The sequence below is a fragment of the Podarcis erhardii genome, assembly GCF_964252035.2.
Source record: "Podarcis erhardii genome assembly, chromosome: 2".
Taxonomy (NCBI): Eukaryota; Metazoa; Chordata; class Lepidosauria; order Squamata; family Lacertidae; genus Podarcis; species Podarcis erhardii.
The window spans coordinates 76,854,716-76,879,882 of record NC_138498.1 but is presented as its reverse complement, the minus strand read 5'-3'; the positions used below and the strand labels follow the sequence as shown (position 1 = coordinate 76,879,882).

The window sequence follows — 25,167 nt, the reverse complement described above, 5'->3', positions numbered from 1 at the left end:
TAATGGGGAAGTGATTGGCGCCCCATAGAAATCAATTCAGGTATCCAGAATGTTAGTGTAATACTGATTGGGGACTAGTGTGTTGGCTCAAAAACAAAAGGAATAAGCAAAAGCAGGAGTTTATGATCTCTCAAATTCAGATCTGATTTCATATAACAAAATGTATTTTTTTAAAAAAAATGAGTTCTGTTAAGGGTTGGGGGTGTAAGATTGTGCTGTAAAATACCACCCATCTTTCCCATATAGACATCTCAGCACACACCTGACCTGCTGTATATAAGGTGTCTATGTACATTTAAAATCATGACAGAAGTTGTTCTTTGGTGAGAGCAAACTAGCTACACAAATTGAAATGGTAACTGCAAAATCTGACACCAACTGTATAGTCAATCTGAGCTTAGCTAATGAAGCCCATCTACTCATCCGTGAGGCATTACTTTTGGAGTGGAGAGTGTTACATATAGCTGTTAAGGAAAGAGAGCCCAGCCAGGCCTCATGAGCTATATATCTGTTTAAGGATTGATCCTGTCACATATTAAATCAAGGGTGTACAACTTACAGACATAAGTCACAAATCAAATGTGTTTGTGAAGGAGCTGCTGCCCTCTCCTCATGTATTTGCAAGTTGCTTAGTGACCACCACCTAAGCTTTTACTGTAATGTTCTTTTTTTTTTCTCCTGCCATTTTCTTGATTGCTGTTCCGTGTTTTTGGCTGAGCTTTCAGCCAATTTAACATGCAGATAGTTCCTATTTTTCACAGAATTCCAATTACTTTTGATACGTGTTGTACCTCTTCAAGTGGTATTTCTTACCGAAGTACCCTCAGTACATCTTGGGTGTCAAGGACACTGAATCAACATGGGGACTTCAGTAATTCACACTGGCTGCTAACATAAGTGGCTTGGATCAGGACAGGTGGCATCTGTAGCGTCAAATTTCTCACTGTACTTTGTACAATCTTAAGTAGTCTCCCACTCCCAGTATTCTGGAATTTGTTGACATCCTTATCTCTGGTTGCATTATACATCAGAATATTTGCATAGTTTTATTAGGTTCCCTAAACCTGTATTAACAAACAAGGTGTCCATCTGGCTTTTTAATATACTCATTTAATGTATTTCCAAAGCAACCCCTTCACAAGTAAGGAATTTAAAGTAGCAAACCGGTGTTTCTCCTAAAGCTACTGTGTGTTTTTTCTGGCTTATTACAGATGCAGGATCAGGTGTGGAAGAAGCAGAATTCAATTGGGAGGAGTATTTGGAAGATACAGGAGCGACAGCAGCACCTCATGGCTCATTTAAACACGTAAGTGAGCATCTGGTCAGCCTCTCCTCTCTTTTTTTATGCATTATTTGAGCTCTAATCCCCAGAGAGCCATAATGTGAAGAAGCTCTTTTAGTTTCATATGCTTGAGAAATCAAAATGCAGCTGTTTAGGTTTTTTGCTCCTATATTTGGCCTTCTGAAATGTCTTCACAAGTCCCATTAGGGGGATATGGCATTAGTGGGGAGCTTCTGTCCTTTGCCTTACAAGGCAGCCCTTGTGTTTCAGTTGGTGGTAGAGATCAATCCAAATAATGGCTAATGTTCATACTTTCAAAGAGAGTGGCCATTGATTCTTTGTCCCTCTGTGATTTGGTGCGGAATAAGATCTCTTGCAGTCGGTACAAATGCCCTATACGGGCAACAGGTTGTATCCAGCGCTAGTCATTCTGTGCCACTTTCTCTGCTGGGATACGAAACTAGTAGCTCCTTATATATGCAAATAACAGTGGTTGAGGTCGTACAGTCAAACCTTAGTTGTGGAATGTAATCCGTTCCGGAAGCTCGTTCGGCTTCTGAAACGTTCGACAACCGAGGCACAGCTTCCGATTGGTTTCAGGAGTTTCCTGCACCCAAGCCAAAGCTGCGTCGGACATTCGGCTTCTGAAAAACGTTCGAAAACTGGAGCATTTATTTCCGGGTTTTTGGCATTCGGGAGCTGAAACGTTCCAAAACGGAGGCATTCAGGATCCGAGGTTTGACTGTAGAAGCTATATAAGGCAGCTTAACAAGTCGCTCAGGTACAGGGTTATTTTACAAAAAGTTTAAAGATATTTTAGTTCCCCACCTGCATCACTTTTTCAATGACACCCTGAACAGTGACTTGTTACCGGAGACATGGTTCTATTCTGAATCCTTAATTCTGGCTTCAAACCAGTTGGCGATCTGCTGCTCTCTTTTGTCAAAAGAAGGCATAGCCATGTTATAGCTTGCCTCTTTGATGTGGCTCCACCTTGCTTTGACACTGGGGCAGTTCAGTAGAGCTTGTTCAACGGAATCAGAGAACCATTCAAGTTTAGGTATGGCTGTTCTGGCAGTGTTGATTTGAGGCCACCCTTTCTGCTTTGTGCTGTGGGCCCTCTGGCTGGAGAAGGATTTTGCTCGCCACCAGGAAGTGATCTGTGGCAATAAAAGTATAAGGTAATCCAAACATTTAAATACAGTGCAGGGTAAGGGACATTAATATATATATTGCTATACACTGATTACATTGATATAACCACAGCGATACCGCTAGAAGCCATGTAACCATTGCTTGCTGAATTAGAAGCATTTAAAATGGTGGCAGGACTTGAGTAAATTCTAAGAAATCAGAGTTTGAGTTTTCATTGAGCCCTGAAGACCAAAACATTTGTTTTTAAATAATTAAATATCCCCATATGCCATCATAATTTTAGATATTTTGGCATCCAAAATATTAAAAACCTTAATAAACCTCTTTTTTCAAAATTTTGGCCCTATTTGGTATAAAATTACAAAATAGAGTGTTAGCCAGAAGAAACTTTCATTGATGGATAGACTCATAGCTAAAAGCTATGAAATGATGGTGACATATCTGATCCAATAATTACCCATTTGGATCCTTCTGGAACAGCTGTGCCTATGGCAGAGAAAATTAAAATACTATATATTTCAATATAAGAAACCCTGGCTTAAAAGACCATTGTTATATAAGCAGTCCTTGCATGGTGAATGTATAATCCCGAATATTCCCCTGTATTATGAGACACATCACTTTAAACATCTGGTCCTATACATCAGTGATGATAACACTAAACAGTGGGTGTACTGAGAACTGTATGAAATAGACAGAATTCCCTTAAAGGTTCATCCATTTTCAGAAACTAAACTTATGAACATACAGTGTATTAAAAGCAGATTTATATCAACAGTTTTTAAAATCTAGTAGAGTAAGGTGACAGTATTAATGCCAGCATATTCCCCTATGATCCCTATGATTTACTACTTCCTTTTAATAATAAAGATATTTAATAATAAAGATATATTTATGGTATATTGTGAAGTGGAAAAGTTTTGTGGAATGTGCAATTTTTATGAAAAATAATATTCCATTGACCAAAGAAATTGGTAGTGACCATTCAGCAAGAAATCACAAATGGTTATTTTGAATGAAATTTCATAATTCATAGCTAAAGCAACTGTAAAAGCAGCTGCAACCAGACAGTTAACTGCTTGGGAACAGTTATTAAGGAAGGTGCCAGATATCTTCTAATAACTATTGATACATGTATAACACAGGGTTTAAAGGATGCCTGAGAACAGGATTTTAAAATACAAACAGATAATTAGGCTTGGAGAGACATCTGGATAAAATCACCCTTCAAATCAGTATCAGCACAGAATAAATAGAAGATAAAATGCTGGAGGGACTGCACCTGAATTGGAACTTATTTCCATATGTGGTGGGACTGTAAGAAAATTAAGGATTTCTGGGTTGTGGGGATACTAATATTCAAATAACACCTCAGTTCGCCTTCCTAAACTTCTGTATGGAACATAACTTGGGTTTAATTAATAAGGACCTAATAAGCAATTTGCTCACGATTGGCGATTATAGCCTGGACTTAGAAAGAGTTATTGGGAGCCACATTAGGCACATGGTATTATCAAGTGTGGCATACTGTATAGCAATATTGGAAAAGCTAACTCATAAACTAAGGCTTATAAATGAAGTAGGCACGAGGCATTTATGGTCAAACAGCATGGTTTTATTTTTCCCTACAAATATACAAAAACCGGGCAGGCTCCACCAGCAGCCTGTATCTGTGACATGTGAATCGGGTAGCTCTTGATTCAATGAAATTTGTTAGCATCCACTTGATCCAGGTGCGCTGAGGAAAGTAGATAATGAAATAGTAGTCAACACTTTCTCTTTAGAAATAATACTGAAGAAACTGGTCAGATATTCTTAAAGGACCCCCTTCCAAGTATAATTGTAAAAACTATAATTATTTGTTATTTCATTTAAAATATTCCCCTCTCTCTCTCTCTCTCTCTATATATATATATATTCCTTCGTTTCTCCTCTGTTTTCTGTATTCCCTGGTAAAACATTCTTGCTGCTATTTTGATTTTATAACATAAAAATGTATTTTTTAAAATTAAACGTTTTCTAAGGAGGTATTTGGGACACGGGTGGCGCTGTGGGTTAAGCCACAGAGCCTAGGACTTGCTGATCAGAAGGCTGGCGGTTCAAATCCCCATGACGGGGTGAGGTCCCGTTGCTCAGTCCCTGCTCCTGCCAACCTAGCAGTTCAAAAGCACGTCAAAGTGCAAGGAGATAAATAGGTACCGCTCCAGCGGGAAGGTAAACGGTGTTTCTGTGCACTGCTCTGGTTGCCAGAAGCGGCTTAGTCATGCTGGCCACATGACCTGGTAGCTGTACACCGGCTCCCTGGGCCAATAAAGCGAGATGAGTGCCGCAACCCCAGAGTCGGCCACGACTGGACCTAATGATCAGGGGTCCCTTTACCTTTAAGGAGGTATTTGGAGGAGAAACCTGATTGCTGCTGTTATTAACTGTTGCTTAATAATTTTATTGTTGTTCTAATGGATTGTATTCTCAAATAAAATTTTAAAAAGCTAGTTCACGCCTTTGTGACTTTAGTCCATCCTCATCTAGTATGCCACTGTTTTCCTTTAGTGAACTTGCAAAGCTTCATTGTCAGCGCTACCTCCACAGTTGTTTCAACCCATCTAAGTTGGTTTGGCTGCTATAAAATTTATCAGATGTTTTTTATTGTAGCTTTTGGAAATTATAGGCGGCAAAAGTGTTTGAGCAAAGTGCTGGATTTTGGGACAGCGCTTGGTTTGTTCCTACTTCTCTAGGTGCTCTTGATTGGACAGTTTCAAAATGGGTAGTGGAAGAAGGAAGCAGCTTGTTGGGACAAAAGAGCCCCCATATTGATTGGCACATACAATGGTACCTTGGTTGTCAAACAGCTTGGCTCTCAAACAAAACGGCTCCCGAGCACTGTAAACCCTGAAGTTTTTCGGAAGCCGAGCATCTGGCGCAGCTTCCAATTGAGTGCAGGAAGCTCCTGCAGCCAATCAGAAGCTGCACCTTGGTTTTTGTTCCGGGAGTCGAATAGACTCCCAGAACGGATTATGTTTGACAACCAAGGTACCACTGTGCGTTTATCATATACCTTATGAATTTCTCATCATAGTCTGCAGTAAGCCCAGTAGAGTTGCTGAGACATCCATGTGTGGCTCAGCAGAAGTAGCATGTACCAGGGACAAGGCTTTTTTAAAGAAGCTGTTGAAACTCAAAGAAGTTTTGGAAATGGGTGTGGCCCCATGTCATCCCTGAAAGAAGGGCCTGCAGAAGAGACTAATAAATAAAGGGCTTTAGTCCTGTGGAAGATGGGAGTTGAAGAATGGGCAGAAAGCTAGAGGCAAGTATTCTGTGGTTGCCCAGCAATATAGAGCTTTGTTCTTGGCATGGCTTTTTAAATTTTATTTTTATTTTAGTTATTTTTTACTTTTCGTAGTTAAGATTTAAATATATTTGGGAATCATAGAATCATCGAAGTGTAGAGTTGGAAGGGACCACAAGGGCCATCTAGCCCAACTCCCTGCAATGCAGGAATCTTTTACCCAATGTGGGGCTCGAACTCACAACCCTGAGACCAACAGTCTCATGCTCTACCAAGTGAGCTATCTTTCAGGGAAAGTATAGTATGCTGGGAAGTATGTTGAAGTAGCTTCTGACTTCAGTTTCTGGCTGGGTTGCTCTTTCGTTTTGTTGTTTAAAAGTCCATCACAACTGCAGACTATCCAAGGGAGTCCTAAAAAAAAAAATTTAAAGTTGGCAAAGTTCAAGCTGGGATATCACTCGCAATTTTACTCAGCTAAACTGTTGCTTTACAGATTTAAAGCCTTTGCTGCTTCAAGGATTTAAGCCAAATTGGAACACTGTTTCTCCATGTTCACAAATTATTCAGTATCTATACTGGCACCTTTTTGCTTCATCCTTACAGAACTAAGGTTGCCCTCTTGTGGCTAAATCAATGCCTTTTGTGAACCTGTGCAAACTATACTTGCCCTGTAATTAACCTGTGGCAGGCTTAACGTAATACCTTTGCAGTCTTCTATGCAACTGGGGTTGCAATTCTATTAGGGCTGTATTCTGAAGATATTTTTTTTCCCTTAATCAATTTGCTTTTCCACTTGCTTAACAGTAAGCCAATAAGTTTAGTTTAATAAGCCACAGTACTGTGCATGTGCTGTGTGCTGTGTGCTGGTGCATGTAGCATGATTGCTTCTGCTTTGCTCCCCCCCCGGCATGAACATACATAGAAACTGAGAGGGTGTGTGTTTAGTGTAATATCTGAACCTGGGATTGTAGTTTGTAGTTAGCAAGCCTTGATGTGCAAGGCAACAACAAGTCGGATTAACAGTCATGGCTTGTTGAGAAAGACACCATGATCCTGGGTTCAGGTGCAAAATTAAGCTTCCTGGTACAGAATTAAGCCTCTTCCCTCTAGGGGAGGAGTGAAATGGGAGTAACTATGCACAATATAGTTTATTAAGCACATTTCTTCATTTACAATTACATGTGAACATGGTCACTATAAAGTAATATGCAGATAGATAGATAAATAGCTACACACACAGTTGTCTAAATCGCCACACTTTAAATCAGGAAGTTATTTTTAGTCTTATTCACATATGTCTTCTGGTCTGAAGTTTGCAACCATTAGAAGCCAGGGGAAAGAGGTGTGCTTAATTAACTATATTTAAATAGTTATAAATAGTTAAATTATAAATCTATCAATTAATTAATCTATCAGTATTATAATTGCTGCAGTCACATCTACAGATTAAATTTTGGATGCCTGCATTCCTAGACAGCTGGTTACCTGCAACTATTTTTTTTCATAGTGAGTGCCCTCACAAATAAAAAAGAACGAAATTACGTAGTTCCCTTCACTCTTCATCCCACTGCAATCTTACCAGACTACCATAAGAGGGTGCTGTTTGAGCATGAGTGACAAGTTTATAATATGTACTGTATCTTGTTTCTAATCCACAAATATTCCAGCCACAAATATTTGTACCAAATAAGATGTGAATCCTGTTTTGTGTGTGCTTGTAATTGTTTGTTTTTCTTTCTCTTGCTGTTGATTGTTCCTACCATGTTTGCCACATAGATGCCCTCAGAAGAAAGGGATTCATTTTCTCTTTCCTTTCTTGCATTGTAGTGGGTGACATATTAGGAAACAGATTCTGCCTCAACTGCTTGATGCATCTCATGCCATGCTTGCAGGAAAGAAGGGGAGGGCAATATATGTTAGCAGGCACACTTCTCCTTTAACGCAGTGTAAAATACAACAGTAGAATGGGTTTGAAGCTAGCTTAATACATATGACATGCTGCAAAGTAATTTCATTTGCTAATCTAATGGAAAGGGACACCAGCTTCGGTTCTGTTTTGGGGAGTGGATTACATGCTGTTTTTACTCCTGATGCAAATAGTTATTTTATTGAATGTGCTATCCTGTTAAGGATCAGCGCGTAGCAATTTTTCTTTCCTATACAGAGGAAAGTAGGATTTACAAGTGTAAAATTTTAATTCAAGTTGGGGGCGATCATGTGGTGGTATGTTGTACTGTGGCACACAGAGAAATAAAAATGGGATTTCGAAAAGGGATTGTCTGGTAAGGAAAGGGAGGTTATATTTTGTGCTGAGAAAGCATTGAAGTTTTTATGCCAAACTTAAAAGTGTCAGAATTTTATATTCTATTACTGTTCTGTTATTTAACCCAGTAATGGAATCAAATTTAGTTAATAATGGCTTCCTTATTACACATATTGTATGCGAAGAAAGAGGTTTGAATGCTTGACACTGAAATGCATGGGAAAGCTTCTCTTTTCTTCCTACTCCCCCCCCCCCAAAGAAATGAGATTAAAGTGCTGGAGCTGGTTATGTACATATGATTGGCCTTGTTAATGTCAGCTGAAGAGGAAAGTAACTCATGTGATATGATCATTTAAAATTAATTCACTTTGGCTTTAAGCAACATATTATCTGTTGCATGCTTATAAATCAAATTGTGTAATATGGTCTGCTATGCTATGTATTGTTTATTGGCTGTAGGTTTAAGGTGGGGTGTTTTTTTTAACATTGTCCTGCTTTATTATAGGACGTAAATTACTCTTCTCAGTCTCCTTTACTTTTTATGCAATATCTAAACTCAAGGACTGATAGGTTTTCATCATAAGCTGCAGGCTTGAATTTTTCTGACAATTTTCCACAGTTGCCTTCTAAGTCACCAGTTATGTTTGTCATCTAACCTTAATCGCCTTTCTCTTGGGATAGGTTTGAAACTCCTTATTTCTGATGTTCCTTCCTAATCCACATTTGTTTGGTTTTGTCTTGAGAAGCAGATTCCTTTGTTACCAATCCTTAGTAACACCTTTCTGTCCATTTTATACAATTTTCACTTGGTCACCAGATCACTAAAAAGCTTTTTCTGCACCCTTATTGGTCTGTTAAATTTAATCTGTTCTCCTGAGTTTTGATAGCACACAATGGATATTTTAGAATTGTTTTTTAAATTGCCCACTCCTGTCATTGGTGTTTTCTAGCTGTGTTAGCTTACCTTTGGGTGTTGAGATAAAATCTTCTGAAATAAGTAAACGTTACTTCTGCTTTGCCATTTATCATTGTGTCCAGATCTTGTGGCCAATTTTTCCCAAGGTACCCCATTGTCAGTTGGTTCTTCATTGACCAAAAGCAAATAAAAAAAAAGTTTGTTCCTTGGTTTCTACATCATTGTGTTTTTTAAAAAAAGTTGTTCCAGATCCATGCAAAATGTTTTTAAAATTAAGTGATCAAATTGTAACCAGGGAGCCATGCATTGATGTGTTGGTTGCTCTCTCTTTTTAGGTGGACACAAGCCTGCAAAATGGCTTTGCACCAGGCATGAAACTAGAGGTTGCTGTCAAACCTGGCCCTGATACGTACTGGATTGCTACAATCATTACCACTTGTGGGCCATTACTGCTATTGCGATATGATGGGTATGGAGAGGACAGGAAGGCAGACTTTTGGTTTGACATCATGACAGCTGACTTGCATCCAATTGGGTGGTGTGAGCAGAACAAGAAGACTCTCAAAGTGCCTGAAGGTAACAGTCCACCATGGAGAGAAGAATGTTTCAATAAAGTAAACCTCCTACAGTTGATATGTATTGCAGGAGACAAAGCCCTGTTTTAATATTTTTGCATAATGATGGTTGAGATCACACACAAAAAATGTTACTAACTTCAAGTTCTGCTGCTGAGCAATGCAAAAGTTTCAAATATTCTTAGGATTGGACATAGGGCCTGCTGTTGACTTTCCTCAACATAAATGTGCTACGTTATTATAAGATAGGAAGAGTAAATACTGAACAACATTTTTTTCCCCTTTTAGGCATCAAAGATAAAATTTCTAACCAGGAGGAATTCCTTCAGCAGACTCTGAAAGGAGCATGCAGTGCTCCTGCCACTCTTCTAGAAGGTGTAAGTGTTCACATGGATTGGCAGCAATAAAAATATTTCATCCTTATTACGTCTTTACATGCTGTCCTGACTCATTTGGAGAAGCAAGGGAACTATGCGAGATTGTTATTTGTAGACTTTAGTTCTGCATTTAATACTATTCTTCCGCATAGATTGGTGCCCAAATTATTAGACCTGGGACTTCCACCATGTTTGTGCGGGTGGATATTAGACTTTCTATCAAACCGTTCCCAAAGGGTCAGGTTGGGTTCCCACGTCTCTGCGGATTTCATCACAAATACGGGGACGCCGCAGGGGTGCGTGTTGAGCCCGCTTTTATACACACTCTATACAGCTGACTGTGCCCCCAAATACCCCAGTAATAAGATCATTAAGTTCACAGGTGATACAACGGTGGTTGGTTTAATTATGGCTGGAGAGGGGGAGACGGCCTATAGGAAGGAAGTTGAGCAGTTGGGGAAGTGGTGCAGGAAAAACAACTTACTGCTTAACTTAAAGAAAACAAAAGAGATCATTGTGGACTTTAGGAAATGTAAATTGAATATTCAGCCACTTATTGTTGAGGGGAAGTGCGTGGAACAGGTCTCAGTGTTTCGATTTCTGGGAATGGAGTTGAGAGACGACCTAACCTGGGGACAGTTACAGATAGGTAGCCGTAGATAGGTAGCAGGACATTCTATACAAGATCTCAAAGTAGCTGTTCTATTACAAAGGAATTTCAGAAATAGACTGGAAAGAGAAGCTGCTGAATTGCAACTTATTACCAAACTTAAAACCATGGAGAGACCTGGTCTGAACAAAGACATTGGATTCTTATCTCATTATACATGACAAAGCCATTTTTCACCTTCTCACCCCTTGCTTTTTCCTGTAAGACCTATTGCAGTCGTTAAGAGTCGTCAACAGGCTCATCACAGCTATCTGCCAATCACCCAATCCCACCACCCTTCTGAGTAATACCCCTCCCCACCTTCTCACTATATAGAAGGGTCTGGTGACTTCTGTTTCAGTGTATCTGAAGAAGTGTGCATGCACACGAAAGCTCATACCAAGAACTAACTTAGTTGGTCTTTAAGGTGCTACTGGAAGGAATTTTTTTATTTTGTTTTAACCTGGGGAGAGAACAGCAAAGACCTGGTGAAGAGAGCACAGCAGAGGTTATATTTTCTGAGAATCCTCCGGAAAAACAATCTCTCAAAGGACCTGTTGATGGCATTCTACCATTGCACTGTGGAGAGCGTACTAACTTATGGTCTATGCGTGTGGTTTGGGAGCTGCACGGCCAGGGAAAAAGCAATGCTATCCTGGGTTGTAAAGACTGCAGAGAGAATTATTGGGTGCACTCTTCCCACCTTAGATCAAATCTATGCTGCCAGGTGCCATAAGAAAGCGGCAGAGATAGCACATGATAGTACGCCCCCCGGAAATGATCTCTTTCAGCTTCTGCCCTGGAAGAAGGTATAGGGTTATAAAGGCCAGGACTAGCCGCCTGAAAAACAGTTTCTACGCTAATGCAATTCTGGTTCTAAACGCAGCATAAGGGGTCTCTGTAGTATAGTGTATTTTAAAATGGGGTTTTAGAGTTTTTAGGGGTTTTTGAATGTTTTATGTAGTTTTTATGTAGCTTTATGTAGTTTCATGGTAGTTTTATGTAGTTTTTCAATTTCATTGTTCCGCAAGGGACAATGACAATAAAGATATCGTATCGTATTGTATCGATTTAAACCAATACCTATATTAAAGCCTTTTGTGTTAGACTTTGCGGCTACAATAGTCTTCTGGTACAACTTCATTTTTCCCTATACAAAATGAATGTTCTGACAGCTGAGGATTCACATTTAAAAGGGCACAATAAAATGTAAACATATAATTTAAGCAGCATTCCTAACCATGTCTGCTCAGAACTAAATTATGTTAAATTCAGTGGGACATGGCCCTTCTTAGAATATACTTTAATGATTTTTTATTTATTTATTTTTTAAAAAAAACTACACACTTTCAAAATGGTATTTTTCCTCCAGTGAAGGTCTTTTGATGTAGCCGACCTATTTTGCTTTCCTGCTTTTATGTAAAAGAAAAACATTTTGTTCTGGTAAAACTGGAAATGTTTTCCCCCATGCTTCCAAAGATAGCCAGAGATCAGATGTCAAGGAAACAACTATCTGACCTTTAGAAGACATCTGAAGGTAGTCCTGTTTAGGGAGGTTTTTAATGTTTGATGTGTTTTTTTTTTAATAAATATTTATTAAAGTTTTTAAATATAAATGCACAAATAATAAACAATCTTACTTCTGTCACAAACATAGTTTCATCACTTCTTTGGACTCCCTCGCGTCTCCCGCTCCCATTTACATCGTTAAAAATTTTTTCCAAACAAATTATCAACTTGTTTACAATCTCATGTCCACTCATTCAAATATAATCTAGCAATTCTTCCAAAAAATTTTATATTTTCTTTAGTCTCACTTATCATCAAATTTAAATCTAATTTAGTGGTGGCCGATTTTTTATAATCTAGCATCCTTCTTAACATTCAACCAAATTACAATGTTTTTGTAGATACATCTTAAATTTCTTCCAGTCTTCCTCCATCTTCTCTTCTCCCAGGTCTCGGATTCTGCCAGTCATCTCGGCCAGTTGCATATAGTCCATCAGCTGCATCTGCCACTCTTCCAGTGTGGGTAGATCTTGAGTTTTCCAGTTTTTTGCGATGAGTATCCTTGCTGCCGTTGTTGCATACATAAAGAATGTTCAGTCCTTCTTTAGCACCTTCTGGCCGACAATACCCAGAAGGAAGGCCTCTGGTTTCTTAGTGAAGGTATACTTAAATACCTTTTTCAGCTCATTATATATCATTTCCCAGAAGGCCTTCACCTTAGGGCATGTCCACCAGAGGTGAAAGAATGTTCCTTCATTTTCTTTACATTTCCAACATTTATTATCAGACGAATGGTATATTTTGGCAAGTTTAACTGGGGTCATGTACCATCTATATATCATTTTCATTACATTTTCCTTCAGAGCATTACATGCGGTGAAGTTCAGCCCAGTGGTCCACAACCTTTCCCAATCCTCAAACATAATGTTATGCCCAATGTCCTGCGCCCACTTTATCATAGCCGATTTAACCATTTCGTCTTGTGTATTCCATTTTAACAGCAAGTTATACATTCTAGATAGTACCTTAGTCTTTGGTTCTAACAATTCTGTTTCTAACTTCGATTTCTCCACCTGGAACCCTAACTTTTTGTCATTTTTAAAAACTTCTTTAATCTGAGCGTAATGTAACCAGTCTCGCACCTTATCCTTCATTTTCTCCAAACTCTGCAATTTCCAATTGTCTCCATCTTTTTCTAATATTTCCCAATATTTTGGCCATTTGGCCTCCATATTGGGTCTTTTTCGGGCCTTAGCTTCCAGAGGTGAAAGCCACCTTGGAGTTTTATTTTCCAATAAGTCTTTATATTTTGTCCAGACATTGAACACTGCTTTCCTGACAATATGGTTCTTAAAGGCCTTATTGATCTTTACTTTGTCATACCATAAGTATGCATGCCAACCAAAAGCATTGTTAAAACCTTCCAGGTCCAATACATCAGTGTCTTCGAGAAGTAGCCAGTCTTTTAGCCAGCAGAAAGCTGCGGCTTCATAGTACAACTTTAAGTCTGGCAGGGCAAAGCCCCCTCTTTCTTTCGCATCTGTTAATATCTTAAACTTAATTCTGGGCTTTTTGCCCTGCCAGACAAATTTAGATATATCTTTCTGCCACTTCCGGAAGCACTCCGTCTTGTCCACAATCTGTAGTGTTTGAAACAAAAACAACATTTTTGGCAATACATTCATCTTAATAGCAGCAATTCGGCCTAACAAAGAAAGCTTCAGTTTTGTCCAACTGTCCAAGTCTCTCTTAATTTCAAACCAACATTTTTCATAGTTATCCTTAAATAGACTCAGATTTTTTGCTGTTATGTTTACCCCTATTAATGTTTGATGTTTTTATCGTGTTTTTAATATTCTGTTGGGAGCCACCCAGAGTGGCTGGGGAAACCCAACCAGATGGGCGGGGTATAAATAAATAATTATTATTATTTATTTATTTGTGATTATGTGGGCTAATTAGTGAATTCAGATTCCATTGCTAGGTTTTCTTATACTTTTTTTGCTGTTTGGGAAGCTAATCTTTCAGCAAAACAGCCTAGCAGTGGTATCTAGTGAAATAATACAAGTATTAAAACATAATAATTTGTTTAAAACACATGACACTCAGCTAGCCCCTGGAAGAGAGGAAACTGGTGAAACACCAATGAGTTCCAGTTCAAAAGGGTACATGCTTAAAGAGAAGGTTGATAACCCAGGTAACCAACCATTCTACCAATAACCACCGACATGATTTCAAGGTCTGAATGGGAAGGATGGTAGGAAATGGCAGATTCCTTGTCCTTCCACAGTAATCACAAACCTGGCAGAGGGTACACCTGTGTCATAGGCACTAGCATCACAAAGACAAAAGGCTGAGAAAGTAGATCTGACTGTATGGATAGAGTGCATAACAATATATTTATAGAGAGTCAATATGACAGACGTGGGCTTCCTAAAACAAATGCAACCAATAGTATTTGCTAATCTTTCCCTTATAAATAAAGATGCATAAGCATTTTTAAAGGAAACAGTAGGTCATTTTTTCCTGCCCCAAATTGTTTTTGAAATTGCTTGATAAGAAAGCATGAAGACAAATGCTGGTTCCTATTCTCTATATGAATTACAAATTACCATGATCTTAACTGTGTGCCTATCAAGCTTTTAAGTGGAAGTTGCAGTGCCGTGAATAGGAAATAGGACTACATTTCCACCTCTTGCCAGAATTCCTGATAACTCATTATTTGACCCAACAGTATTCATAGTTGATGTCTGCGTATAACTCAGCATAAGCAATGAAGATGGATATTTTGCCTTGATAGCTTTTCAAGGCAGGTGACTGGACAGCTTACCATTTATCTTCATTTTTCCACTTTCCTCCACAGCTCCATCGAGGGAATAATCCCTTGGACCTCATTGCTCCCGGTTCAAGACTAGAATGTCAGCACTTGAATGATTCTCTAGGAGCTTGGATAGTCAATGTTTTGGAAAATATTGGTGGAAGGCTCAAACTACGTTATGAAGGACTCGGACATTTAGATCAGTATGACTTATGGATGTTCTATTTGGATCCCTTTCTCCATCCAGTGGGCTGGGCAACTCAACAAGGATACATCCTTGAACCTCCACTAGGTATAAAACTGCATTTTCAATTTGGAGTGCAAGGTTTGAAGAAGAAAAGCTTTTGTTGTTTTGACACACACACATACATATAGTGGTTCCTCAGTTTTCGAATGTAATCCGTTCCGGAAAACCGTTTGAAAATTGGAAACTCAATACGGAAGCCTCAAAACGTATGGAAAACTCAAACAGGAAGCCGCCTCAGAAGTTCGACTTCTGAGGCGCATTCGGAAATGGAAGCATTTACTTTCGGATTTTCGGCATTCGAAAACCGAAACGTTCAACCTCTGAGACGCTCAAAAACTGAGGTACACACACACACACACACACACACACACACACACACACACACACACACTCACACACTTGTACTTGCTTTTGGAATTGCCAACAAGACTCATCTGCTCAGAGCAGCTATTTTAAAAGAATAGAAAAACACGTAAATTTCCCTATATTGTACCCCTGTCTCTTGTTTGGGGTATATTGACAAGACAAAACAGAATCTCTGGGATTTGGCATTTGCTAGTACGCTATGCTACACAGAGCTATACAATAAGGAAAAATAGCAGGCACAGGAAAGAGAGAGAATGCATGCATACATGAATTTGTCTTTGTCTTCCCTTGGGCTTGTTTTCATTAGCCTCGAACAGTATTCTGTGGTCTCAATTTAAGGAACTTTCAGTCTAGTCAGAAATCATACTATGTCTTCACCGACATCACATGAATAGCATGGGACTGTTCCAAACCTGGAGGCTTTGCATTTTCTTCTTAAAGTTTATCTGAGCTGCAGACACAATTGCCATGAAAATTGCTCTAGATACATAGAGTCTGGTAGTTCTTTTGTTGTCTGTGAATAAACTTGGAGCAACACACATGCTCTGCTGTGCTCACACTCTGGGCATGGAGATGCACTTTTAGGCCTGCAACCCAAGGGCACACATAAATAGTGCAACTGGAGATAAGTTTAAGGATTCCTTATCAGCAATTTGCCCTTCCCTCCAACTCCATCTCCAAACTGCTTACCGTTATTTTCGCTCCAAAACACGCACTTTTTTGCTCCTAGAAAGTAAGGGGAAATGCTTGTGCGTGTTACGGAGCGAATGCACTCGACCGGAGCCATGGCTGCCGTCAGTCAAGCAAAGCGGGAGCTGCTTGCAGGGCTTTGCATGGCTCTAGCTTTGCTTGCTTTACAGCCAGGAGGAGGGGGAGGAGCCGAGGAGGAGGGAGGGAAGGAGAGCCATGGCAGCAAAGTGGGCAGCAGCCGCTTACACGGGAGGAGGGACAAACGGGAGCCATAGCTAGCCGGAAAAAGCGCCGCGTAGCCAGCAACAGCTGCTGCAGCCTCAGCTAGCAAAGGTCCGTGCGCTCTCTAAACGGAGCAGTGAGGCTGCAGAGGGACGGCAGGACACAAGAGGGCTCTGAGCCACGAGCGCAGTGAAAACCAGTAAAAAATTTTTAAAAAGGCTGCTGGGGACAGGAGGGCACGGGATGAGGGAGAGGGGGAAATTACGATTCTCCCAGCGTCTCAGCTGATCTGCTGAGCAGGACTTGGGTTGCAGGGGATTCGCCATTAGCTGCGTAAAGCAGCAAAGAGGGAGAGAAGGAGCAAAGCGGGAGAGGAAAGCAGCTGCTTACACTGCTGTAAGTGGCTGCTGTCCGGTTGGCTCATTTAAAGCAACAGTGCTCTTTCCCTCCCCCCTCCCTGCTCAGCTCGCCGAAAAGCTCCTTTTCCACACACCGCACGCGAGCTCCTTCTCTCCATAGACCCCTCTCCTGCATCATTAGCAGCATCCTTCTCCACCCACCCCACGCGTGTTCCTTCTCCCCTTAAACCCCTCACCTGCATCATTAGCAGCATCCTTCTCCACCCACCCCACGCGTGTTCCTTCTCCCCTTAAACCCCTCTCCTGCATCATTAGCTGCATCCTTCTCCACACACCCCACGCGTGCTCCTTGTCCCTTGAATGCTTTTCCTTCCCTCCCCACTTAAAACGTGGTTACAAAGCACGGATCCACATGGATCCTCAGGATTTTTGCACTGGGTCACCCCAAGTTCACCATCAGATCACATAGCATATCCATGGCTACAGCCTGCACCAAAAAACACACACGCACCCACTGTTTCATGGGGCTGCAATGGCGCAAAAACGTGGTTACAAAGCATGGATCCACATGGATCCTCAGGATTTTTGCATTGGGCTACCCCAAACTCACCGTCAGATCACGTCTGTGGCCACAGCATGAACCACAAAAATCATACATCCACTGTTTCGTTTAGAATATTTTTTTCTTGTTTTCCTCCTCTAAAAACTACGTGCGTGTTACGGTCAGGTGCGTGTTATAGAGCGAAAAATACGGTATGTAAAAAAGCAATTAAAAGATTTTGCATAAGAACTATTAAAAGGAAGTCTCAGTGGAAAATGCAAGCATGCATTGCGGGCAATTTAAAAACCATTCAATGTAGGGCTCATAGGGAGCGTTCAGTGGGGGAGGGGAAATGGCACCCTCTCTAACTTTTGAGTTGATTTTAAGATTGTTGACTTAGTCATGTAGTGTAATGGACTCATTTTTAAAAGTGTGGCACTTTACTCAGACTAACATTCTTTTATTGAAGCTGTTAGGCATTTGAAGACTGAAGCAGAATGGCAGGATATCCTAGAAAAAATAAAAGAGGAGGAAGAAGAATCCTTGGTTCCCACTGATCTATTTAAGGTACAAGAGCTGGAATTTGCTATCGGATCACTACACCCAGCCTGAGTGCTTTTAACAAATGGTATGGTTGAATATAAAGACCTAGATGCAGAGTTCGCATCAGTTGAACTCCACCCACAAAACGCTCCTGCTGGAGGAAAGCAGGGAAGGATGGTGATTTTTAGAGTCATTTGTTGTGCGCCTGCTGAGAAGCTGTTCTGGGTGGTTGGGGCATAGCTGTCAACTTTTCTCTTTTCTTGCGAGGAATCCTATTTGGAATAAGGGAATTTCTCTTAAAAAAAGGGAAACGTTGACAGCTATGGGTTGGGGTCCCTTTTGGAATAGTATGGGAGGGGGCAAGGGAAGTGGGAATCAGTGAAAATCATCACCTTTCCTCTAGCAGTAGGCTCCATTGGGTTTTGGTTCCTTCTGTTGCGCAAGCTGCATGAAGTTCTTTGCACATTGGGTCTTATAAAGTAAAGGCAAAGGGACCCCTGACCATTAGGTCCAGTCATGACCGACTCTGGGGTTGTGGTGCTCATCTCGCTTTATTGGCCGAGGGAGCCGGCGTACAGCTTCTGGGTCATGTGGCCAGCATGACTAAGCCGCTTCTGGCGAACCAGAGCAGCGCACGGAAATGCCATTTACCTTCCCGCCGGAGCGGTACCTATTTATCTACTAGCACTTCATGCTTTCAAACTGCTAGGTTGGCAGGAGCAGTGGGCAGGAGCAATGGGAGCTCACCCCGTCACGGGGATTCGAACCGCCGACCTTCTCATCGGCAAGTCCTAGGCTCTGTGGTTTAACCCACAGCGCCACCCGTGTCCCATTGGGTCTTATAGGCTGAGGTAAACGAGCACCTGAAATATACATGACATATTAAAATCAAATAAAATGGGTACATTGTTGACTCCTTCAGCTACAGACACAAAACTCCAAACCAAATAAGAGTTTTGCAACACTTTCTTAAAGGTGTTTTGACTTTGTCATGTTTTTCAGAGGCACCACACTCCATAACTGTGGAGAGAGGTAGTACCACTGCATGCTCTTTATGTCTTAACTTGGTTTCTAGGTGGCACAGTACAGATGACACTCTAGGTTGGTCTTAGTTTGCAAGGTCAAAGGGGGAAAGGAAGTCTATGATTTGGTCCTTTGACTAGAAGGCAGTATATAGAGCTAATGTGGATTCTGTGGTATATTTTCCCATTAACCTACGTTTGCCTTAAGTGACCTCCCACATTTTCGAAAACATCATCAATTGCAGGCCTCTCAGAAATAAGATTAACCCAACCAAGCAAAGTTACGCTTGATTGCCTGTGACATTATACTTATTTTATTCTGTGCTAGAAATTAGTTCATTTTGTTCAATTTCAAGTGACAAGAGTTTCCTGGACTGGTTTTTTGTTTTTACATTAAATGGCCTCTCTGCAAACCAGGAGTTTTCTAAATGCCTTCATTATGCTGCAGATTAGAAATTCCTGGGTGAAAAGTATTATGTCAAATCCCAGTCTTGCTGAACTGAAAATGTAATGTCCATTTTAGTAAGAGAGTAATCGCTGCCGACTTTCATTTGCTGGCTTCCTGTAAGTGAAATAACTTTGGAAATGCCAGTATGAACTAGTGTGATACTTGTTGAAATATTAAAGGATAAGGTTATGTCGTCTCTTGTGCTAGTGGAAGATACTAGGCATCTCTTCTACTTTGAAGATTTTTCCGTTTCAATGATAAAGGACCTCAATGATAATTTAAAATTTTCGTGTTATCATTTTTAGGACAAACCTGTTGTTGGAATTCATTCATTCTCTGTCAACATGAAGTTAGAAGCTGTTGATCCCAAAGCTCCTTTCGTCATCTCGCCAGCCACAGTTACAAAGGTACCCAATTATATTCTGAAGTTCCCTGGCTCCAAGATGTAACATTTTAAACATATTCTATTTTTTCATCTTCCCATTTGGCATCAGCAAGGTAACTTTCTGGTCCTGTTCGCTTTAATATAATTTTGTGTACACTCAGTACTCTTAGGAAATAAATACATGTTTCCTTGAGTTCCTTAATGAGGTCCCCACTTTTGAGTCTTCTATTCTTCCATGATTTATTGCAATGAATGACCCATATGCAGTACTCACTATAAATTAAATATGTCCATAGGCAATCCCCCTCGGTTTTTTTGTTGTAAAAGTAACTTTCTTTTCAGTTCACAACTCTTACAAGTCTAGGTGTCATGACAATGTCTGGAATAGATGCACAATTCTTGTCATTTTCTCAGCAGTAAACTGTCAGAGCAGCTATAAGTTCTGTCAACAGTATCAACCTTTCTTTTTCTGCCTACCCAACATTCCCTTTATCTTATATGCTTTACGTTTCTATATCTTATTCCTTCTAAGATGGCTCATCAGAATTTTCACATAAAATAGCTTATCTGTTTGAGAAATTCATATGGCATTCTCACAGTCCCATTCCTGTCGAGGTACATTTTTCTCCACCTTCTAATCAACTACACATTTAACACAGTCCCTCTGCTGCCCACAATCTAATCAACTTCAGCAGCTCATTATTGTGTTTATCTTGTTTAATTACAGTTCATATGAGTCATCCTTGTCGTGGGATGAGTCCTTGGAATTATAGGATCAAGTGTACTTTTCCACCTTTTTAATTTTACTTTATATGGCTAGAGCAGGGGGAATTCCTTGTTTTAATCAGCCCATTTTTATTTATTTCTTTATTCTATTTCTATAAAACGGTGTTAATTTCTGTTTATTAAACTTTCTTGGTGTCTTAGTGATTTGACTTTTCCATACATAATTCAGTTCAAATTCTTGATTTTTCTGACTTTATTTCTTGAGAAGCCTAAGATCTCCTGTTGCTTCTTCCTATATAAATGTGGAATGTTTGTCCTGAGCGTGTTCCCACTTCACTATATCCTCCTTTTAAAACGCTTCAAGGTTCTGATCATGTTTGAGGTACTTTACAAGCATGAGGTTCTGCATGCTCAAAGAGCTTTTCAGGGTTTTATTTCTCCCATTCCTCATGACAGATTACTTTTGAAATTGACATGACTTTCAAAAGTAGTGTGTAGTATTTCATGTGGGCAGGTGCGCTGTTCAAAGAAAACTAGTTAACTCCCCATTGAGCATGATCAGTCCTTGGGCACATTGAACACAGCTCTGTATCCTAGCCAATAAATAACAAAGAATTGTATCCAACTAGACCAGCATGAGTTTGACCAAACTGCGGGAGGCAGTGGAAGACAGGAGTGCCTGGCGTGCTCTGGTCCATGGGGTCACGAAGAGTCAGACATGACTAAACAACTAAACAACAACAGGTCCTCCTCAGAGTAGACCTGCTGAAATTAATTAATGAACCTTAATTAGTCATGGTCATTCATCCCAATGTGTCTGCTCTTAATAAGACTAACATTTGATACAACCCACTATTAGCAGTAGGACAGTGACTCAGAAAGTTTTATATGTTAGTAAAGTGAACTTCGTTTCAAAGTCATTCCTTTGTCTTTTTGCAGGTGTTTAATGATAAATACTTTTTGGTAGAAATAGATGATTTGCGACCAGAATATACCACAAGCCGGTCTTACGTCTGTCATGTCAACAGTCCTGGTATTTTCCCTGTGCAATGGAGTCTAAAAAATGGCTTGCATCTCAGCCCTCCACCAGGTGTGTAGCCTATGCAGTCTATTTGCCTTCTCTCATACGAGCAGTTGAACTGGAAGCATTATACTTTTTATCTCTGAAAACACTTCTATTCCGCGTATTGCAGAGACTGGGACAATTTAACAGCAAGATTTCTTATAATGACTATAAAAGTGGTGTGGGAAAGACATTGGGCCTAGGCTTCTCAAGTAGTGTGAAAAGCCTAGTTTGAGAATGTGAAAGCATTTGTGTGTCCTCAGGAACTACTCATATCATTCTCAAACTTACTTAAGCCAGTATGGGATAGACCAGTGTTTCCCAACCTTGTGCCTCCAGCTGTTTTTGAACTACAACTCCCATCATCCCTGACTAGCAAGACCAGTGGCAAGGGATGATGGGAATTGTAGTCCAAAAATAGCTGGAGGCACAAGGTTGGGAAACACTGGGGTAAACAAATGTTGAACAAGGAGAGATCCTATCATAAATCCCACACAACTGTGATGCTCAGTCGGTGTCTTTTGGCAGACTGTCTCTCACTTTAACTTACCTAAGAGGGTGACTGTGAGGATAAAATGGAGGAGAGGATCATGGCTACTATGCTGACCTCTTTGTAGGAAGGATAAGATAAAAATGCATTAATAAATAAGAGTCATTTGTTTGCTCATTCATAGGTTATCCTGGGCAAGACTTTGACTGGGCAGATTATCTCAAGCAGTGTGGAGCAGAGGCTGCTCCCCAAAGCTGTTTTCCCTCGGTAAGCATTCACAATATAATGTGTTTATTCAGCGGTGAATATTTTACTTAGTTTGTAAAGCTTGTTAACCACACCACATAGTGGAAAAAAGAATTAAAGTAACTGGTGTTTTGAGGGCAAAGCATCCCAAAATAGTCTAAAGAGATGTTTAATATTCAACTTATTCTGCAAGAATTGATGGTATCTCAAGGCTTGGAAGTCGAACAATGGCATTATGCATCTTGGGCCACAAACAGGATGTGAAGTGTTTGAAGTGTAGGTGAGGGTTCACCTGATGAAATGTTTCTGGGAGGTGGGCTGAATTCAGCCCCTAGAATATCGGGGAGATGGCTCAACTAGTATCCTTCTCCCCGAAATCTAGTCTTTGAGGTTCCGGGATTCTTACTGCTTTTTTTACTGCACACATGGGAAGCACTTTGGTGGGGAGGGTAAGTGAATTTTGCTTTCTGACAGCAAGCCCTTCAAGCCATGTGGTATTTTGTTCTAGAGAGTCATCAGCCTGTCGGAGCAATTTTTTGGTAAGGGACACTGATGGTAGGGGGAAGACTGGTGCATGCATGGAACATTTCATGCAGCCTTTTGGATCTTCACTCAAGGTATGGAAGAGTAAACCATGTAGGTTCCCACTTTAGTTTGAAGTGGCACAGCCCAGACACAAGTGTACCACCTTGTTGGCTCTTTGTGAGAATTAATTTATCCTTTGTGCAGGAAGTAGGTTTCTTATTTTGTGTATGCTTATCTCCACTATTGCAGTTTAATTTTGATCTTGAGTATTACAAGATGTGGGCTTGAAGCAGAGTCTCTTGCATGTTCTACTGTAAATTCAATTATTTTTTCTTCTTTTCATGCTTTTTTTGAATGCCAGGTTGAAATTCCCTTGGTGATCTACAAGAAGCCGCTTGCCAATTATTGTTTTGAACTTACCATTTCAATCCCTGGTGATTCCCTTCAATGGTCTATGTTTACCGTATTTTTCGCCCCATAGGGCGCACCGGCCCATAGGGTGCACCTAGTTTGGGCGGGGGGAATAAAGGGGGGAAATTATTTTTTCCCCCCCAGGCGCGGGGCTTCCCCCGACCCCAGCCCCCAGAACAGGCTGCTATCCGCAAGCCTTCCCCCAGCAGCCCCGACAAGCTCTGGGAGTATCCCCCACCTCCCTGAAAAGCCCGCAGAAGCCGCGCGCTCTTTAAAGGGGCTGTGCGGCTTCTATTGGCTTTTCTAGGAGATGGGGGAATTCCCCCACCTCCCTGAAAAGCCCGCAGGCTGCCATCCGCAAGCCTTGGGAGCCCGGCAGGATGTCGCACCGGGCTCCCACGGCTTGCGAAGAGCTGCGCGAAGCCCAGGGCGTGCTCCGCTTTGCGCCCCGGGTTTCGGGATGCAGGCTGCTATCTGCAAGCCTAGGGAGCCCGGCGGGAACTCCCGCGGGCTCCCGCTGCTTGCGGTTAGCTTCCTGAAGCGCGAGAGGGGTCGGTGCACACCGACCCCTCTCGCTCTCCAGGCTTCAGCGAAAGCCTGCATTCGCCCCATAGGACACACACACATTTCCCCTTCATTTTTGGAGGGGGAAAAGTGCGTCCTATAGGGCGAAAAATACGGTAATTTGTTCTGAACGTTTTTCCTGTTTGGTATATGAATTGGGTGCCCTTAAAATTGCATATTCCACCTAAGTGTTTTTTTCTTCTTTTTTCTTCTTTTTTAGCTGACTTCTGACCATGGCTTTAAGGAGAACATGAAACTTGAGGCAGTAAACTCACAAGATCCTGAAGAAATTTGTGTAGCTACTGTTACAAAGGTGAAGGATTCCTATCTCTGGCTACAGCTGGAAAGTAAGTTGTATTTTGAAAGGTAGATGTTTTGAATTTTGTTCGCCTTCCCCATGTAGCATGTTAATGCCACTGCCTTATCTGAACAGTATAAATCTTTACCAGCACGCAGTCTTACTCCTAAAAATGGCTCTGAAAACAGCTGTTCCAGCCCATGATTTTGTTTTATTTTTTTGCAACTCATGATAAAAGCAACAATCAAAGGCTTGTTTCCTGACAGATTCCTTTTTTGAGGGCCTGTCATGCTACTTATGTCTGATTCAAATGTGCAGGTACACAGATATGTATTATAGCAAGTGTTGTGTTCTGTTCTGTTGCGAGTCCAGTTGCAATAACCATTGATTTGGGCTATGTGTTCCATTTGTCTCCTAACAGGTTCTAAAATGCCAGTCCCTGAATGCATAGTGAGTGTGGAATCTATGAATATATTTCCAGTAGGCTGGTGCGAAACAAATGGATATCAGCTTAGACCTCCTCGCAGGGCAGTAGGTATGACTAATACAATTACTATACTACAAGATGGAGTGGAATGTATTGCAGAATTGATTGTTGTACCTCAGAGTACTATGGTATATATGCATTTCTTACATAAAAATGGTAAAACAATCGCTCTGTAGCTCTATCAAACAGCACAAGAGCAAGTCCCTAGAGAGGAAGGACTGTGGAAGGTTTTAAGACATTTTTAATTGATACCTTGAGAATCTAGCACTAGAACTTAGTAGCAAGGCAGCCTTTTGGGAATACTTGGAGCAGCAGTAGATGGGCAGTGTGCAAGCCCTTGCATGTAGATTTAGAGTATCCTTCAAGTTGGAGAAATGCCTGTTTGTAAGCTTAGGAAACTGAAAAGCCTGTGTGTTTGCACTTGAAAGTTCAGGGATTTTCCCGTGATTGGTTGTTTGTTCATCTCTTCATGTTTCCCAAGAAAGTTGGGTCTCAATTCCCCAGGCAGTGATGAAACATGACTATTATCTGTAGCCTGACTATGTAAATGTTGAAATTCTGCTTACAGAAGATTATAAAATAAAAAGTGTGTGTTATCACTGGAAAACTTTTTTAATGATACACTGGTTATTCATTGACTTTCACCTTGGCTTACAGTGAACAAGGAAAAGAAAATTGCAGTGGTCCAACCAGAGAAACCGTAA

General features: G+C 40.7%; 1 protein-coding gene and 1 long non-coding RNA gene across 4 annotated transcripts in view; one reads left to right on the top strand and one right to left on the bottom strand.

Annotated features, from left to right (window-relative positions):
- SFMBT1 (Scm like with four mbt domains 1) overlaps positions 1-25,167 on the top strand; it is an 84,790-nt gene that overhangs the window by 44,057 nt on the left and 15,566 nt on the right. For all 3 annotated transcript variants that reach the window (XM_081847918.1, XM_081847917.1, XM_081847919.1), the window contains exons 3-13: positions 1,212-1,306; positions 9,238-9,478; positions 9,766-9,854; positions 14,876-15,122; positions 17,725-17,822; positions 19,574-19,675; positions 21,319-21,469; positions 22,117-22,199; positions 23,899-24,025; positions 24,398-24,511; positions 25,121-25,163. In XM_081847918.1, coding sequence (XP_081704044.1) covers positions 1,212-1,306; positions 9,238-9,478; positions 9,766-9,854; positions 14,876-15,122; positions 17,725-17,822; positions 19,574-19,675; positions 21,319-21,469; positions 22,117-22,199; positions 23,899-24,025; positions 24,398-24,511; positions 25,121-25,163 — 1,390 coding nt within the window. The remainder of the gene's footprint in view (positions 1-1,211; positions 1,307-9,237; positions 9,479-9,765; positions 9,855-14,875; positions 15,123-17,724; positions 17,823-19,573; positions 19,676-21,318; positions 21,470-22,116; positions 22,200-23,898; positions 24,026-24,397; positions 24,512-25,120; positions 25,164-25,167) is intronic.
- Positions 15,703-18,275, bottom strand: LOC309334387. Its single transcript, XR_014153067.1, has 3 exons — positions 18,191-18,275; positions 17,467-17,765; positions 15,703-16,128 (listed from the first exon to the last, which is right to left on the bottom strand). It is a non-coding gene; the product is annotated as an uncharacterized lncRNA (long non-coding RNA).